The 18,410-nt window shown below is 33.3% G+C and overlaps 1 protein-coding gene across 1 annotated transcript in view; it reads right to left on the bottom strand.

Annotated features, from left to right (window-relative positions):
- The window catches only part of LOC145770732 (VWFA and cache domain-containing protein 1-like), a 30,636-nt gene extending 17,669 nt beyond the window's left edge, over window positions 1-12,967 (bottom strand). The window contains exons 1-15 of the mRNA XM_082582431.1: window positions 12,935-12,967; window positions 11,477-11,632; window positions 11,164-11,223; window positions 8,582-8,740; window positions 7,981-8,186; window positions 7,196-7,355; window positions 5,874-6,018; window positions 5,472-5,540; window positions 4,409-4,552; window positions 4,037-4,086; window positions 3,454-3,586; window positions 2,867-3,016; window positions 2,029-2,146; window positions 1,065-1,176; window positions 368-533 (exon numbers count right to left, since the gene is read on the bottom strand). Coding sequence (XP_082438557.1) covers window positions 368-533; window positions 1,065-1,176; window positions 2,029-2,146; window positions 2,867-3,016; window positions 3,454-3,586; window positions 4,037-4,086; window positions 4,409-4,552; window positions 5,472-5,540; window positions 5,874-6,018; window positions 7,196-7,355; window positions 7,981-8,186; window positions 8,582-8,740; window positions 11,164-11,223; window positions 11,477-11,632; window positions 12,935-12,937 — 1,831 coding nt within the window. The 5' untranslated portion in view covers window positions 12,938-12,967. The remainder of the gene's footprint in view (window positions 1-367; window positions 534-1,064; window positions 1,177-2,028; window positions 2,147-2,866; window positions 3,017-3,453; window positions 3,587-4,036; window positions 4,087-4,408; window positions 4,553-5,471; window positions 5,541-5,873; window positions 6,019-7,195; window positions 7,356-7,980; window positions 8,187-8,581; window positions 8,741-11,163; window positions 11,224-11,476; window positions 11,633-12,934) is intronic.
- Between the last annotated feature and the right edge of the window lie 5,443 nt (window positions 12,968-18,410).

Raw genomic sequence — 18,410 nt, 5'->3', positions numbered from 1 at the left:
GTTACTCACTCGCTCCCTATTTTCCTCCAATCGTCGCACTCTTTCCTTGTCTCCTTTATTTCCTATTTCTTCTTCACTCTCTTTCTCTCCGATGTTGTTTTGGGTAGGTAGAGACAGGTGTACCATAATTAGCTTCCGGATTAAAACTTGCGGAGTTGACCACGAGATGGGAGTAATAGCTCTCAATTTCCGTATTTATCTAATGATTTTTCAAAGTACAATCTACTGATCTTAGACAAAATTAATATTTTTCCGGTTTTTGTTACTTGATGTTGATGGTGTAAGACCACTATATCTATTATTATGGTGTAAGGATCAAGTCATTCTAATTATTAACCCAATCAAACGATTGAAGGAAAACACTTACTGAACGAGGAAAGCATATTAATATGACTGCAGGGTACTCTTGGAGGAACAAGATCAGTACGAATGTGGAGGAAAGTATCAGGAGGAATTGAATCGTGTGAAGAAATTTGAATCGTGGAGTCGTTAAGAGCTAAGACTAAGCAAATGGAGAAATCGGCTTGGTTTACCTTAAACAATACAATGTTATAGGCCACTTTAATGTATAGATGAGATTACGTTTTACTATTGTATTGCAAGAATAGACCAACGTTCAACCCAGTACACTGGTTACTTGGCAGAGTAGTGAAAATGTGGAACACTCTAAAGTATGACAAAATGTCGTTCACTGAGCAAGCAGTTGTTATTTGGCAAGACTTTACATGATTTACTTAAACTAGAACTTAAACGTAGACGCAGAGAGAAGGTATTACAATATATATGTTTTTCTACTTAATTGAATTTAAATCTTTAACCATTATGCTGTATTGTAAGCTTAGTTCTACGATAGAATATTTTTACTTCTTCCAGTTGTATGTATTTAAAGTGTGTGATTATGAAATCAGCCTTTTATTGTTTTATCAATGTTGAAAAACTCAACTACTTTTTATATGTAGGCTGCAAAATAGGCTACTAGGCAGAGAGTGTCCCTAGGCAGAGAGCAACATGCAGCAGCAGATCCATCATTTTCAGTATAGATTACCCCTTTTCAGTATATTTACCCCTTTCCAAATGTATTGTGATAAAACTGAGACTTTGCTGACAGCATTGTTGGGTGAAGATCCACTTTTTTTGAATCTTGTTGCTTTAAACGTCTTGTTCCCGCTTTCACCTCTATATGAATGCAACAGGCATATTGATTAATTTCAATGAAGAAATGATAATCCAGATAGAAAACATGCGCTGCTCTTTTACCGTTCTTAAAATATAATATAATGTAGGTAGTTTATACTATACTTTAGCGTACATTTATGTTTAAAGCACCATTTTTGGGCGTTTCAGACCACAACTGGAAAATCGATACGTTAAAGAAATATATCAACGTGGTCTTCATCTGTTTACCTATTGCACCAATGAGGCTATACCAGTATACATTATATGCATACATGGCTTCCATTTGCGAAAAAAGTCCTCATTTGAGGGAATCTGATTCAAAATTGATGAACAAGTTTGTGAGGAAATGATTAATGATGAGTATGTCAAGAGAATTTGCAAACAAAAAGCAAAATGTTTGCTTTTTATGTAGGTTGAAACAAGAGAATTCAACTTGTTTTTGAAACATGAGTTGAATTCCTGTCCTTTAACTCAAATTTCTGTGTCGGTTACTTTGGAATTCAACGCAGATGAGAATTAATGTCATAACTGTGCTTTCAGTGCAACAAGATTTTAATTTCATCTATGGGTGACTAAAATTTCTACGGTTGAATTCATACTGACATTTAATTTTTCAAAGTAATACAATGCAAAATGAACAGAACCAAACACATTTTTGGTATAAAGGGTGGGCCAAAAGTAGGCTTACATATAAAAAGTAGGGTGTGGGTCTACAATTAAATTTATTGTTTTCATGTGCGTACTTTTAAATTTCAAGAATGCTCATTATATCTTACACAGTAACCAGTAACACAGATATCTTACACATATAATTTCTGATCTATATTTCAGATGCCTAACAGCTACACCTGCCTTTTCATTGAATCGAGGACAGGCTGGAATTCAGGATCTTGCTCTAATGCGGTTGCATCAACCAAACTAGATTTCGTCTTCATACCGCTAGGAAACTTAAGATGATTCAGAATCAAGCCTATACAAACAGAAAAAAGTAATGTGTGAAAATGACTTCAAAAAGCATTGCCTTTAATTAACCTAGCCTGGTCAAGTCACATTTTTATTTGAAGTTCATTTTGAATTAAAGCATCATGCATTAAGGTAATAAGATATTAATAAACCAATGAAGAAAAAATCATTAAATATTTAAATAATTTGTTGTAGAAATGTAAAATTAAAAAAAAACTTTTTGGAGTGGAGTTTCTGGGTAAAATTAATTTAAAGTTCAAGAAACTATGGTCTAACAATAATATAACAAAGTCAAATTTATGTTATGATTTTTATTTTATGTATATTGCACATTTAATTCCTGATGAGGACACACGTAGGTGTCGAAAACGTTTGAATTTATTTTAATTATGTAATATTTTTTGTGTGTAAAAAGTATGTTGAACCCGCTAAAGTTATTCTGTTTTATTTTTCCAATAATATAACTGTAGGCTAAACATATTTGAAAAAAGGCATTTATTTTATTAATACTATAATTATTGTTAATACTTAATTATTGTGATATATTTATATATTCTATTTTTGTACCTTATTTAATTTTAATAAAATTTTGTAGTATTTGTCATTAACGGTACTGCATTTTATAAATTAATCCTTTCAGATAATATTAAACACAATTAAACTTCTTTAATTCTCTTTAAAACGATCAAAAAACAGCTACATTCATTGCAGTAAAAAAACAACAAACCTTTTCTATCTATTATAAATGAATAAGAGTATTCACTGGGTTCAAAGAACTTTGATATTGAAACCAAATCGTCCAAACGAACGTCAGACGCCACAACTCCAACCCTTGTATTTTTTACAAACACAGGAAGTGAAGCCGTCATGATTTGACCTGGTGAATGGCAAAATTTTCGTTTTGTAGATTTTGTTTTGAAGATATTAAGTTAAGTAAAGACTCGATCAACTTACAATGCAGGTTTATTGTTCTATTATGATAGGTTCTTAAACTTTCCGTTTGTCCAAGATCAGAAAAGTAGCGAATATTAAACTTTTCAGTGACACATCAGATAAATTAATTTAATTAGTTTAAAATTTGCTTATCACAGTTGGTTAATGTGAAAGAATAAGAGAAATCTAATCTACTAAGTTTTTTAAAAATGATTTTGTAACATAGTCACTTTGAGAGGGGACTAATATTCTTAATTAATATACTCGAATGATTTACTAAGTTCATGTATCAGTCTAGTCTTTCTGAAATGTTTTAGGGAGAGCAAGATTTGAAGTTTTTTTTTTAATATTTCTTGCAACTACACCAACATTCATTCATACCTAAATTGCCATCATCCAAATATGGAGCAGTCCACACTGGATCGTTTGTATCATTAGTTGAGAGATGTAAATAGTAATTAGGTAATTCCTCTAAAACATCGGTGGGTTCTTTTATATTATTAAATAAGCCTTCCTGAAAATAAATGTTGAATAATAAACTGCCATATTTTATATTTGTTATGTTCGTAATAGCTACAATGTGTTAAACAAAATGGATTCTTTCCCGCTATCAGCCCAAGATCAAATACTCTCTGACACAGCAGTTAAAGGCAGTTTTAATTTTAAAATGTGTTACTAAACTTTATCGTTGACTTAGTATCCCATACTTGGTGCTATGGCTCGGGGGAGAAAAACGGTAAAATTTTCATTACTGTATATTAAACTCATAGTAATAATGGGAGTGGGGAGACAAGCTTATTTCTCTCCTAGTCCTCTTTTCTTTAATGCCAGCACATAGTTTGTAATACTTTTTATAATTGCCTTGTCTATAATGGCATTGCCTAGTGACCTAGTCCATATTTTGTAAATTATGTCTTGAAACCTATACAATTTAAAAATATTTTGCATCTTGTTCAACACTTACTTTTGATGGCATTGGATTAAGTGTTGACAACTTGTTTAATACGCTGAAGTCTGAAATCAAACGAAAAATCAAACCTTTGTTCTTTTTAAAATACGAGCAATCCAAACAAACTAAATTTGTTTGTACATTTGAGTTTTAACAACCATAAATTATTTTGTGTGATTAGATCCTCAATTCGAAGTTTATTCTGTAAAAAATGCAGCTACCTCGCAAACTAAAAACAACTAATTAAAGCAAACGCTAAAATAAAAGCAAAAAAAGGACTCAAACCAAATTTACGACAAGCGAGAGAACAAAATACAAAAATTGTTCTTTTCATTTTTCCGTTGCAAAAGTAGTCATATCATCACTATCACATACAACTTCACTAACTTGCATTTCCAAGTCCATAAGCGAAGATTCTTATGGCATTGTTTAGTATAGCATTTTCTCTTTTGAAGACCTCTAATATATTTACAAGAGATTCTTCAGGTTCACCATTGGAGACAAAGAGAATTATTTTGCTGGTCTCATTTTCTAGAAACGACAACAAATATGTAACCGACTTGAATTACAAGTCTTATCATTATTCTGTTTTCATTCAAGACGATTAAGCATTTCTATAAAGTATGTTATATCATATACGTAGTTTAGGGTTGGCTTACGCCGATTGAGCACTTTACTGGAGGCACCTTGCTATGCATTGCGCAAAGCTCACTGCTTGCAGTTTGAGCACTTTGGCAAAGTTGGCAGTGGTACCATTTTTGGAGCTTAGGTTCCACAAATGGGAAAATGTCACATCTCCATGGCCATAACAGTGTACCTACTGCACTGAGGAGGCCGGAAGGGGCCGAAAGAAAAAAAAAAAAAGAAGAAAAAAAAGAAACGGTGTGCACTGTCTGCAGTTTTACAGTATTGATATATGATAATGTTGTATGAAAAGTTGATTTGTGGTACAAAACTTAATATGTACCACAATCCGCTTCGGCTGCCCAGAAACATGTAGTTGATTCGATGGTCTTTATAGCTAGCGTGGAGGCTACATCGTTTTGATTAGCAAATCACAATTGCATTTTGTTCTAGTGAGTACTCAGACTTGTGCTAACTGCCAGGAGGGACACTCATTTTTTACACAATAGTTCACTGTTTGTTGCTCTTGGTTGTCTTGTGCAGTGCAGTATCCTATACCGAGTAAAGACTGGGCAGCATAACAAAAAGGCTTGTTGTTAGTAAAATTCAACAAAAGTATGTCTTCTCTTTTGGTGATGAAACGTGGTAATTATGTATTCTGAAGTTTCAGAATCCAACTGATAAAAGACATTTACAACATTCATTTTTAGCAGGCCACGCTAAAATTTATTTTTTATTAGATTTCATCATATAAAGTTTTGAAATTGGTACCGTACTAAAAATCACTTACATAAATTAAGTAAAACTAAATTACTTCTATGCTTACTTGTATCTGAGGTTTCATTTGCAAAATATCCAAATGCCTTGATAAGTGCATTGACGTAAAGAGTTTTACCTGTTCACGAAAGATTGAACATCAAAAATTAACAAATTTTTGATTACAGCAAACCGTAAAAATCAATAAGGGCTAATGTTTGGACTCCGAGCAAAAAAAAATTCCAAAAAAAATTACATATATTTTAAAAATCATGCAGTAGCCTACACACCTTTAGAGGTATTGCATTCTTTTGAGTTTAGCCTATCAGTTTTATTTTTTTTAAACACGTACTATTAATATGGTAAGTATCATAAAAAGTCAAATATGAGCAAAAGAAAAATGTTGCAATTACCTTATTGAAGTATAAGTTATTTTGTAACCACAATTACATACAACAGATCATTAGCCTACCATTTGCCCGCAATGTGTTGAGAAATTCTGCCATGCGTTCTTTGTTTTGTGGCGTCCCTCGAGCAAAGCTTTCGGTGAAACAATCGCCATTTTTGCTAACTTCGCTAAATTTCCGAGTGTCTTCTGATGTAGTCACAATGATGAACTGGTGAGATTTAAAAAATGTCATTATTTGCTCGGCAAAGATTACAAATTTTGACTTTTGAGCAATTAGCCCATACGCAAGAGCAAAATGGTTAGAACGCCTGGTTAATCTAATAAAAAAATAAAGAGCACAAAACATAGATACTAACGTATGTTCAGCAAACAAACGTTTCAAAAACTATACTGAAACTACAGTAGCCCATATACCCGAAAGAAACAGTGTCAATGACACCAACTGAGGACAAAAGTTCGTTACAAATACGTACAATCGAAACCGAGCAGATAGAGTAAGAGCTTTTATCATGTGGTTATATGGGTTAAAAATTGACTGTAAATATTGCTAGTGATTTGTAAACACAATACTCTTGACTTCTGTTATTTGTCATTTCATGAAACTTTTAGTTGTATTACGTTTTTTCACTCATAATAGCTTGTTGATGAGTCCTTGTGACGTCAGCGGGAATTCAATTCGAAACTATACGGCATTAGGGATTGTTTACATTAAAGCACTGAAGTTTACATTAAAGCATGTTTACATTAAAGCACTGAAGAATGAAGACAATGTAGATTTCGAAACGTTTGTTTGCTGAACATAAGTTTAGTATTTACAATTTAGGCTCTTCATTTTTTGATTAGATTAGCCTCCATGTGATCTTCGAAAATACTAATATTACAGTATCAATGTAAATTTAAAGAAAGTAAAGAACTTAGTGCTTAAATCCAAAGAAACTAAAAATCGTCCTGTATATGCTAGTACGACAATGTCCCGAATAAAATATAAGAATTATTTTGAATCTGAAAAAAATTTCAATTTCTCTGTATTTGAGAAATTAGGGTCGATCTGAAACAAATATAATTATTTAACAATTGGTGTCATATTCTCTAAGTTTTTCTTATGTTTTGTATGTTGTTAAATTATAAAGACACCTGGGTTTCATCATTATCTTGAAAATAGACCAACAAAACAAAGTAACTTCAACGAGTTTAACATTTTTATATTACACAAAGGAGTACACCATGATTAAAATAAACTTAAACGTTTGAGTTTATTTTAATGATGTGGTTTTTCTTTGTTTTGTATGTCTGTGGTACAATAAAGCGAACTCTTTATCAAAGCTTTTGAGAATAGTTTTAAGGAACAAATAGTCTAGTCAAAAACTAAAAAGATTTGCACTCACTTGATCATAAATGCCTAATGGCGCTAAGACATCTTTTACTGCGCTTACAACCAACGATAGTATCGGTATTCCATTGGCTCTATCTCCCATCGACCGGCTTGTATCTATTATGACAGCTACTTGTATTCGCTGTGCAACGTAAGCTTGAAAAAACCATGATCTGTAAAAAGTAACTGAGATCGAGTCTTCAAATTTACATGTTCAATTATCTCAGTAGCTCATGTAGTCAAGTTCTAGACATTATGAAGAAAGGAACGCTAAGATCAAGTGGCGCAAGTTCAATTACTTATTGGCATGTGCGATTAAGGAGATACTATCATCATCACAAAGATTTTCCTCTCTTCGAGGGACGGAGGGAATGAAGAGCCAAGTCTCTCTGTTGTGAGATTTTTCAATCGCAGTTTTGTAGTCGTCCTGACCAGTTGTTAATATCATCAGACCAAATTCATGGTGGGCTGCCTCTATTTCGTTTTATGTTAATTTTTCTTTCTAATCTAATTTTTCCTTTTCCCATGGTTTATCTAACTACAGTTTTCCATTCGGCGGCACCTAATGCATAAAATGGAGAACAGGCAACAACTCAGCAACAAACAAAATTTCACTCTGTCAAATTAAGTGACCGGAGCCTGCCACTGTGATTTAAAGCCTCTACAAATAAGCGAAACTGCCACGGGTAACCTTGCAACAAAAACTTTCTCAGTCTGCCTATAAACTCATCGAAGCTTTACATATGCAGTAGAACAGATCAAACATACAAAAAATATCATTGTCAATGCTTTACGTACTTTTGTAAAGGATTTTTTTCAATGCTGCAAAATCTTTGAGTTTTGGGGTATGTAAACGTCAAGGCTTGTTCTGTTGCAAAAACTTGCCATTTTATGGATGAAAAGTTCGCTGCATTTTCTTTGCAAACGTTTGTGAAACTTTCCACAGGAAAAAATGAACCGGTTGAAGAACCAGAGATCAAAAAGCAACCATCTGTTTCTTCTACCTGAAAATAGTCTTTAAATATCAATCACATAAAAATCGCTTTGTTATTTTTTATATCATGCAGGTCTCACAGCCTAGTGAGGACGAGTCGTGTAATAACGTGATGACATCTGAAATATGATATAGAATTCAAAAATAAACCATTTCGCTAAAAGACCTTAGCAGTTGTAGAGCGACAATAAATAAAACCGTAACATTAACATTATTCTAATGACAAGCTCCGGACGAAAGTATGACGAAAAGTATTATAAAATCGAGCAATGATTCACTTCTTCACGTCCTATAGGCTACTAGTTAATTTGATTGCCTTTCATTGTTATCATTATTGCAATTACAGTTTGACTAAGACCAGATACATGTTTTCTGATTTACTGCATAGCGCATAACCTGTCAAACCTGAGTACGGTATCTTGGAACGTAAGCCAAGTTAGTAGTACGGCAGCAATCTTCGGTTTGACTATTTGCTGTGACAGCGTATGATGCTTCAGCGGCTCTTTTCAAGTTTCGAACACTTTGAATTTGCTCTTGAAATTTTTTGTCGATTGCGTCGATGATCTTAAGCAATAAGAGGAAACATGTTCACTTAGAAGAAATTCAAAGGAAAAATTATAGTAAGCTTATTATTATCCAATATTTGTGTGGTTTCCTTGATCTTGAGTTTAAAATTTATAATCTTGTCACGCAGATGTCACTTTAGAGCTGAAAATTCAACTTCATCATCGCAGCATGCAGTGTCCAAAACGTAGATAGGCTTATATAACAATTGAGCATCCAAAGCAGTGATTTTCAGCATAGCAGTTCAACTAAATACGGTACCTTTATATTTCAATAACTTTTATGTCATTTTTTTTTCTTTAAATACAAATTGTATGCAAGTAACTTTCGTACATTTTGAAAAATAGCAAAACCTAATCTATTTCACACGACTAAGCTTATTTCTGTAAATTTTCAAATGTTTTATTTCGTTGGTGTACTGTAGCAGCAAATCCTTGACGTCGAACTATTTCTTGACGAACTCTCATATACAAGCAGATAGTTTTTATTTGAATCTCAACCAGTACTCAGACATAGACTGAAGCAGTCTATGACTCAGACTTCAACATAAACAAGCAACGTAAACGCCCACATAGTTGCGGCATTAAATCATTTGAACGTATTATTGGAACTCGAGTTGGAATGCCGCAACGATGTCAGGAAAACGTATTTTTCAGCGGCCAGTTAAGAGGTCATGGAAATGGCGAAAGGCAAAAGCGAAACACAAGGTAGCTTACAAACTTAAAAGACAAGTTCTCACAGATGCTAAAAGTTTAAAGGTACGTTTCTAATATTACAGTTGGTGAAAAAGGTTTGCACTGTACTGAACTATTTGGCTCGACTTTATGAACATCACAATGGTGGTACTATGAATAATTTGTATAACGGCCATTGCTCCATCAAGTCGATAGAGCCGATAGTTTTTCGAGTGCTTAACATTTCTAAAAACAGCGAGTGATCTGGGAGTTACAATGAGAGGCATTTGCGTAACGTTATGTCTAAAGATTTTAAACCGTGGGGCAACACAAGTCAGTCATGAAGTGCTGTGCCAAATTTTTGCCTCAATTGGTGAAAATGCTAAATTCTTTAACCAAAGAATTTAGCATTTGGTTCATAGGGTATTATTTGCCTATTAAATCAAAAATCAGCTTATCCTAGTGTGAGCGAAGCATTTAGTTTGGGGGGGTCTGCCAAGGGGCACGATTTTTTTTGATTTTTGGCCATGTTTGAGGCCCTATCACTGCTAAACCAAATTAGGTAACAACCCAAATTTTTTACAAGTGATAGTACTTCTGCCAAATATTAAAAAAACAACATCGTTTACATTGTCACTCTAAAAGGTCAAAGGTCATAGACATCCAAAGTTGGCCGTTTCCAGCTCCCTGCTAAGATTTTCCAAAATTTTAAAACCTTGCCAAGACCCCAATTTTGATTGGTTTTGGCTGAAATTTGGTAGAAATGTTGTTTATAAGATTCTCGATGAACTTAGAAAATATCAGTTCAAAATATTAAAGGGTTTGGGAGTTTATTTAATGTGAAACGTGGGTCGAAATGAAAAAAATGCAAAAAGTGGGTCCTTTTAATATCTTGGTTGCCCATGACCCCAGTGAAAATTTTGCACTGAAATTAATTTTGTCCATTTAATTACAAAGATGTGGTAAGTCTACCATGCAAAATTTATCAATGGTTCTCACTGTTTTCTTATAAAAAGTGTGCGTCAAAGTTTGGACAAAAACGCAAAAAATCACAAATGAAAGATTTAAAAAAAATGTAACAATATTGAACTATAGGCTACTAGAAAACGTTTGAAGTGTATTTTTGATTGTGTTTCTATCAATTGTTCACAAAGCAATTGTTCTAACATTTGACAACTGTAATGTACCATGTGGACCTCATTGTTAGTGAACAAAATGGAAAATTTTGTCATAATCTTCCTTGCTCAGTTTGTTTTGTCGTCAAGAAGAACCATGGATACTCGGCACAGTAATTGAACAAATAATGTCATAAAATAGAATCCAGCATGTTTGCTGATGTCTGTTCTGAACAAATGTGCTGCAGTGGTGTACTTTGTATGTGTAACTGCACTTTGTATGTGTAAATATACTCTTTCTTTCATCAAAAAAACACTGACCTGTTTTACCCTTACTTAGGGGCAAAACCAGTCATTTGACTCTGTCGTAAAAATGATGTTGTATTAACATAACTTAAAAATAAATTTCACTTTTTTTATGATATCTTGTTTAAGGAAGCCTTAGTACAACTGTTTAACACTAAAAATTGTGACATTTTTAACTTTATGTGAAGATATACACAATAATACCAAAATGTGACTAGTCTTGCCCCGCACTACCCTACTGTAGTCGAAACGAATCAATAATATAAGACTGTACCCTTTGAGCATTTATCAAGAAAAACCTACGTTGTTAGCTCAAAAATAAGCTTACCTTGTCAGTGTCACTTTTTCTTAACTTGTATTCAGTGTAATTCAATGAATTAAAATGATCCTAAATACAAAAAGCGTTATCGCAAATTAAAGTATTATCATACCCCTTGTTTTCAGTAGCTGGAAAGCTACGCCTGATTTTTGTTGGATACCAGTTGAAAATTCAATAAAACCTTGTAAAAAAAACGTAATTAATGGAGTTAAGGAACAAGAAACTTGTTAACATCACCATTGCCGTAATTTTATTGATAACGTTTCGTCTGTATTGAATAAATGAATACATATTGTTAATGTAAACTTTTTCTTGTACCAACTTGTATTTTCTCTACTCTGAGTGCATTTTCGAATAGCTCCGCTATACTTCGAGACAAAATTTTTGAATCAAAAAGAGGAATTATTGCTTCTGTTTTCAGCAGATCAATCCAAAGTACTATGTAAAAGATGAGAAACAGCTTCATCTCTTGAAAGTGCTGTCAATGGATAGAAGAATTGGTAAGCAAACTGAGCATGCTTAAAATTCATAAAATGAAAAATCGACCAATCAAGAGTTTCCTGTAAAGTATACAGCTATTGTAGGTTGCTACAGACGGATAAAAAACACTTAACATTCAAGGTGTAATTCACAGTTTACTTTAGCATTATTTCACATACCCGACTAGCCTACAGGCTACATGATTTAATAATGGCCGTTGGATTAATCTTTTTTTGTCAAAAAGTAATTTGAATGTGTGAAGTAAAGATCGAAATAAAACTAAACTTTTCACTGGGAAAATGATTTTAAAAACAAAGAAAGAACAAAAAATAACTATTTTTGTTTCGAAAATCTTATTGATTATCTTTAGAAAAAGGGACAAGCATTTATGTGCATAAGGAAAGAAGAAAAAGTGTACCAAAAAAAAATTCAAATAGGCTACACCTTTTTGCAATTTTTCAACCTAACTACAATACTTTATGTTTAGTTTCATAACAGCCCACTGCAACTATTTCGCAATAAACTTATTCAACATTTTTTTTTCAAAAATATGTTTTTTACGCTTTTAATGTGATATAACTTATTCATAAGTAAGGCTATTTTTATATTGACTTCTAATTTTCTGTTTTTACTTTATTAAATTTAAATTTTAAATATTTTTGCACTTATCGATACTTTACCTTTTAAATTATAATGGTTTTTACTTTTTACAAAAATGTGCTGCTAAGCCACATAAAATTAATTTGCACTTATTTATTAGTTAAAGAACAACTTTACGTATTTTCAAACATTTCCTGTGTTAAAGTTGCCATCAAGTCCGCAAAATCTTTAACATTACATTAAAAACGACTTTTTCTCTGCATGCAAAATTGGTTGCACTTTTTGTTGAAGTTTTTAATATGCAGGATAAATTTTGGGACTTGAATAATTGACAATAGTGCTGGAATCAGAATCGGTAAGCCAATTATTGATGTATGATAGATGATAGTATTGTACATGGTAAGACTTCCAAATTGCACGTCATGTCAACGCGTATATCTTTTCACAATTGCAGAATCAGACCTTTCGAATTGTTGCACACTGTTTGGAAGAGATAAGTATTGGCAAATTTGCATTTAACAATTAACCAAATGTCGCATTGCTCGCAGTTTTAAACAGTGTCGCTTTTGCTTCAGCTGACTTTGTTTTTTTTAGCAATATAGACTGGATTATGCTGTACCTAACTAACTCTTGTTTTGACCTATTTGTTTTGGCAAGGCACGAAACGCTTTTCATTAAAAAAAGTTTAGTTTTCAGTTACCATTTTCGTGCATTCCGCAAATGGGCCACAAGAAGCTCTGCAAAAAATATGTTATTGTCTTATAGTTTGTAATGTTCTATAACCTTGCTGATAACAAATTTGCATCAACCTTATTTCAAAATGCGTTTGCGTAAAAATTTGCGTTTGCGTGAAAACTTCTGTTTAAATATATGCTTCTTAGAATCATTTAGGTTGTAAAGGAAGTACAATCAAGACGTTTAAGTCGTGTTTGTTTGATCAATTGCTCAAATACTTGCTGACAATCCTTCAATCTGAAACAGACTGTAGATAGTTTTCAATGGACAGCCGCCTAATATGTACATATAGGATGTACAAATACTCTGTATTGAGCAATGACCATGTTGTAAAATTAATATTGCATATTACGTTATGCGGTGGTCTCATTTGGCCTATAAAACTTTTCCATAATTATTGTCATTAAAGACTAATTACAATCTTTCTACACATACGCGACTTCTATGTTTGTTAACAAAAGACTTAAAAATAAATTTAACTTTGAATTCAATAGTACTGATAATTAAAACATTTCATTTTTCGAAGTTTTTACTGAGCAATTTTAATATCCACATTTTAGGCTATTATTTAAGACATTCACTAAGTTTATCTACCATTTTGCTCCATAGCATAATCAACGTGTAGATAATTCCAATATCAAAATTGCATTTGTTTACGGATACTTTTTATATAATTTACACTCTGCAGTTGTCCAGAACAGAAACGGTAGTTTGATAAATAAACCATACACTAATGAGCATTTTATAAAAGTCAAATTATTGCCTTTAAATAAGTATTCTTGCACAATTAGTCTAAGAATGAGAACTTTGAACACTCTTGTCTAAGCAAAATGAACTACAGAAATGTCTTTCACTTAAAGTGATTTAATTGATTTTATTAAATTTACCGTATGTTTTCTTAAAGATTTCAGTTTTAGATTAAATTTTACATTAAGAAAAAGAATTTGTTAGGTTTTACCTTGTGCTAATGTTCATAGAGTACCTACCTTGTCTTCAATTCAACTTACAGCATTAAAAATGTTGCAATGCGATTGATCTTACACCTCATCATAATGTGTTGATTGTGACATAACATTCAAAATATGAGGTTTTAGTGGGAACTTTAGAAGGTGCTTATTTAAAATAAAACAGTTTTTACATCACACGCAGTTCCCATTCACTAAAACCTTTAACAGGTTGTTCTACCCTTAATGCGATCATCATAAGAATCTTATTCAAATGAGCCTGCTAGTTTATTTAAATCCATTTATTATAGGCTACTATAGTTTTCTCCTTGTTTGCCAGGTGCCCTCTTTCCAAAAAATTTACCAGCTAAGGAGAGATGCTCCAGTTTTTCCTTTCTTATTACATGGCTGAAAAATTTATATTGTCTGGTTGTAATATTTTTAAGTAGAGATCTGGTTTGGTTTATTTGATGTAAAATGTAGCGCCTGCAGCTTTTCTTATGTTTCCTTTAGTCTTATTGCCGTTGAAAAACCTGGAGGCCTTTTGGTCTCTACAGTTTTTTTTATAAGAATCTGTGCGTCTCTTTAAGATTTTATGCCGTTTATTAGGACTTTAAAACGCAAACGGCAATTGTGCGTTCTCTTGCAATCGGCAATTTGATACACATATACGTAGTTTTACGTCTTTTTAGCGTTGCACATCTGCCTCATGCCACATCACTGCATTGCTTGGAGCATTCTAATCACACCTTAGTTCACCCGTTAGCTCAGTGGTTACGCCCCTGGCTCAACATCACGCGGCGCTGGTTCGACTCTCGGGGTCTGCGCTTGAGCAACGCACTTTCAGTACTGCTCTCCATTCAGTGGCACCTAGTGAAAGGAATAATTCCCCGGCAACAACACTTCAACAATCGGAAAACTTCACTTTGCCAATCTCGGTAACTGGCCCTGTGTCAAGAGCTTTACAAGTATGCGAAACTACCAGGAATAACCAATCAAGGCTTTGTCAGTCCGAGGATAAAGATTAAAAAAAACAAAAAAACAAACTGAGTTTCTCTTAAATCGACCGTCTAGCGTTAAACTAAATCAGTATGTTTTTTTTTTAGTCATTAGATGGTGCGTTATTTTCAGTCAATTCACCACGGAATCTTGTCTTGAAATTCATTGTGTCAGTTCAGTTCTGGTTGTAGGTTGGTTTTATGTTCTAAATCATGATTTCGATTCAGTTCATCTCATTCTATTTGTAATCAAGTTAGGCATTGTTTGACTGCAATATTTTCGATCTGGTGGTTTGTTTTTTCTTTGCAGTAAACTCATACTTGTAGAAACCAAAATATCATTCTCAGATCATCCCCCACTACCGTGCTTGCACTCGGGATGTTGTTGTAACAGTTACAGCTAGGTATGGGCGGATGCTTCAGACCATTCGACGTCCGCGACATAAAACTTTCTTATTTGTCTTCTTTGCAAGTCATGAAATACGTTGCATTCTACTGAAGAACTACATCTCAAAAGCAATGCAAACAAATTTATTCTCACACGAGTCAGTTCTTGTAACTAGAGATGTAAATGCAAAAAAAACGAACTGTTTTTTAAAAAAAAAAACGTAAACTTGGGCCAAAAAAAACACGCGTTTTTTGTTTTTTTTATATTTTTCTGGAAAAGTTGCAAATTTTTTACAATTTGCAGCTTAGTTTCATTATTGTGCTCTTGAAAAACATTAAACTAGTAAAATTGATTTTATGGTTGTGCTAAAATTTGCACAAGAGTGTTTGTGCTTGGCAGCAGAATATGTTTTTTTGCATGGTCCTACGTTGTTTCGCTTTCTTCTTCATTCTCAGGCGTGTTTGTGGCAGTAGACTTGACAAACATTGAATTAATGCAATTTGATACATGACATAATGTAGATGAGTTAATTTCTTTTTCCTTTTATGGAAGTTAGCCTACGATGTTACTGTAGTATACCGGGACTGGTTATTCTTGGACACACACAATGGGTTGACTTATTAGGTCTTATTAGGTCTAGGGCCTAACTTGTAAGGTCTTAGACACTTTGTCATTGATGCTTCTTGCAGATCATTTGTGACATAATGCAAGAGATCTTATCACTGATATTTTTAGCTGTCAAAAGTACGTGCATTTCTCAGAAAAGGTTTAGGTTAATGTTCCCTTCAAATGCCCACCACCCATGTTGGCTACTGTATTGCTAGTAACTACCAATCCTGAATGAAGAAATTTTCCCTTTAAAGTTGAGTTTTTCAGCACTGCTCAGTGTTCACATAGGAAATAAATGCTTCATAGTACTTTTCCAGACAAGTATAAAGTTTTACCCATGTTCCCGCAATGCAGGATAAAAATACAAAACAAACATCAAAGATGAAAACTTATTTTATTTGGGAACTATAGGCCTACTACTTTTTGAGATACAAAGAAATTAACCTCTTGTCGTTACGCACCGATAAAATCATGATGCGTAACTAAAAAAAAAAAATTATTGGGTAGCTGAAGGATTGACGAAAAGTTTGGCAAAAACAGAAAAGTGCTAAAGTCTCAAAGTCCTGCAAACTAGTTCAAATTGGATGGATTAAGTGCAACCATATTTCTTTTAAACATGTGTATGACAGCACAATGGTATGATTAAGATAAAACAAACATGACTATGACATCACAAAGGAGTATTGAACCTCTTCAGGGAAAATAAAAAAGAATCAAAATGTTCCATCTTTCAATACATTTAAATGTGATTGGGGCTAAAAGTTGGGACTTTAGCACTACACTGCTTTTGCCAAACTTTTCATCTACCTTTCCTCTACCCAATTCAAAAAAATTATTTTTTTAATGTTACGCATCATGGTTTATCGGTGCGTAACGACAAGAGGTTAATTTCTTTTTATCTCAAAAAGTAGTAACCAAAACTTGCTTTAATGTTCATAAACAGATAGCCCACTCAGAAAACATGGGGTAGAGCTAAAAATTATCCAAATTTGATGAGCGGTTCTTGAGATATAGCCGTTTTTCTATTGCTCCTTATCTATGAAGCCACCTAGCGGCTAAGGTTATTTCACTTATAACTCGAGAACCGCTTGTGTGGTTTTCATCAAGTTTGCACCAAATGCACATCAACTGAAACAACCTCTTGACGTTGTACTGGAAAAGGTGTGGTGTGCTGGTCAAAAGTGCTTTTGTGAAGCAGAGAAACAGGACACTGACCACCTGGTCCTAACATGCCCATTAACCAAAATCCAAGGTGGCTTCGAAACTGTACACGACTGTGGTACTGCATTTAACAACTGGCTGAACCAAATTACAGACAATACTTGAGATGTGCCAACCATAGGACACTGTTACTACTATTTGAGACGATGAGAAATCTTTATGGCTTGTGTGTTGAGACTTGAGATCTACAAAATTGCAATGAAACAATATACCAGACATATAGTCTGATTTGAAATAAGTTATACGAGTTATGAGACTGTTTGTTTGTTGAAAGAGACGCTATTGCAATGAGTTTACCCTAATTGCTGCATATTGCGAAATTTAATGTCAAAATAGGTAAAAAAAACAAAAAAAAAAACGATAAAAAAAAAAACGAGGTCGTTTTTAAAAAAAAAAAAAACGTTTTTTTACATCTCTACTTGTAACTGATTCGTGTGAGAATAAATTTCTTTGCATTACAAGACATGTAACCGAGTCGTTCATATCAAGCATTGTGGGTTTGACACCTGTCTGAAGATACTTCATTTTCTTGATCATCTCAAAAGCATTAATTTTTTCAGCCATTTTTGTTGAAATATTTCTGGTTTCAGAATTGTATTGAAAAACAGGATTAATATAGCGATTTAGAACTCTAATCTCTAAACCATGTTTTAAAGGAGATATTTTCATTGCATCTAATTTTTTCATTTTTATTTGTTAGAACCTTGTTTTTGCTTGTGCTGTTCTTATGTTGAGTTCTGTTTTGTAGTTTGTATCTCAATTTACCATAGTACCGAGGTATTTGAATTTTTGGACCTGTTTAAGAATTGTTCCATAAACTGATAACTTAAAACAGGAGTTTCGGCTTCTTTTTTCTTTGTTATGACCATTCTTTCTGTTTTCTTTTTTTGCTCTTTGCAAAACATATTAGGCTGAGTGTACAAAGACAAACCATCTGATATGAAGTGACAACATATTAGATATGAAGTGTACAAACAAAGACAAAATATCTGAAACAACAACGACAAGGTAGAAACAACAATTCAGGCAACATATAACAGAAACACTTGGTCCAATTATTCATCTGAGGCCGTCGGATGCCTGACTCAGGCAGGGTAATTAAAGAAGAAGTCTTCTCTCTCACTGGCTCCGGTATGTTGACTAGCTGCAGCTATGTCGAAATAAGCTGCATGTGACTTGTAGCTTAACTTTCTTGAAAAATTGATAAATAGTTGTTCGATGATATTTTTCCGAGATCTACATTGTGCCAAGACAACTTGTGTGATAAGTTAATAAGTTATT

The sequence above is a fragment of the Aplidium turbinatum genome, chromosome 5 (genome assembly GCF_918807975.1).
Source record: "Aplidium turbinatum chromosome 5, kaAplTurb1.1, whole genome shotgun sequence".
In the NCBI taxonomy this organism is placed as follows: Eukaryota; Metazoa; Chordata; class Ascidiacea; order Aplousobranchia; family Polyclinidae; genus Aplidium; species Aplidium turbinatum.
The sequence above is the reverse complement of the archived record's forward strand: the minus strand, read 5'-3'. Positions and strand labels throughout refer to the sequence as shown.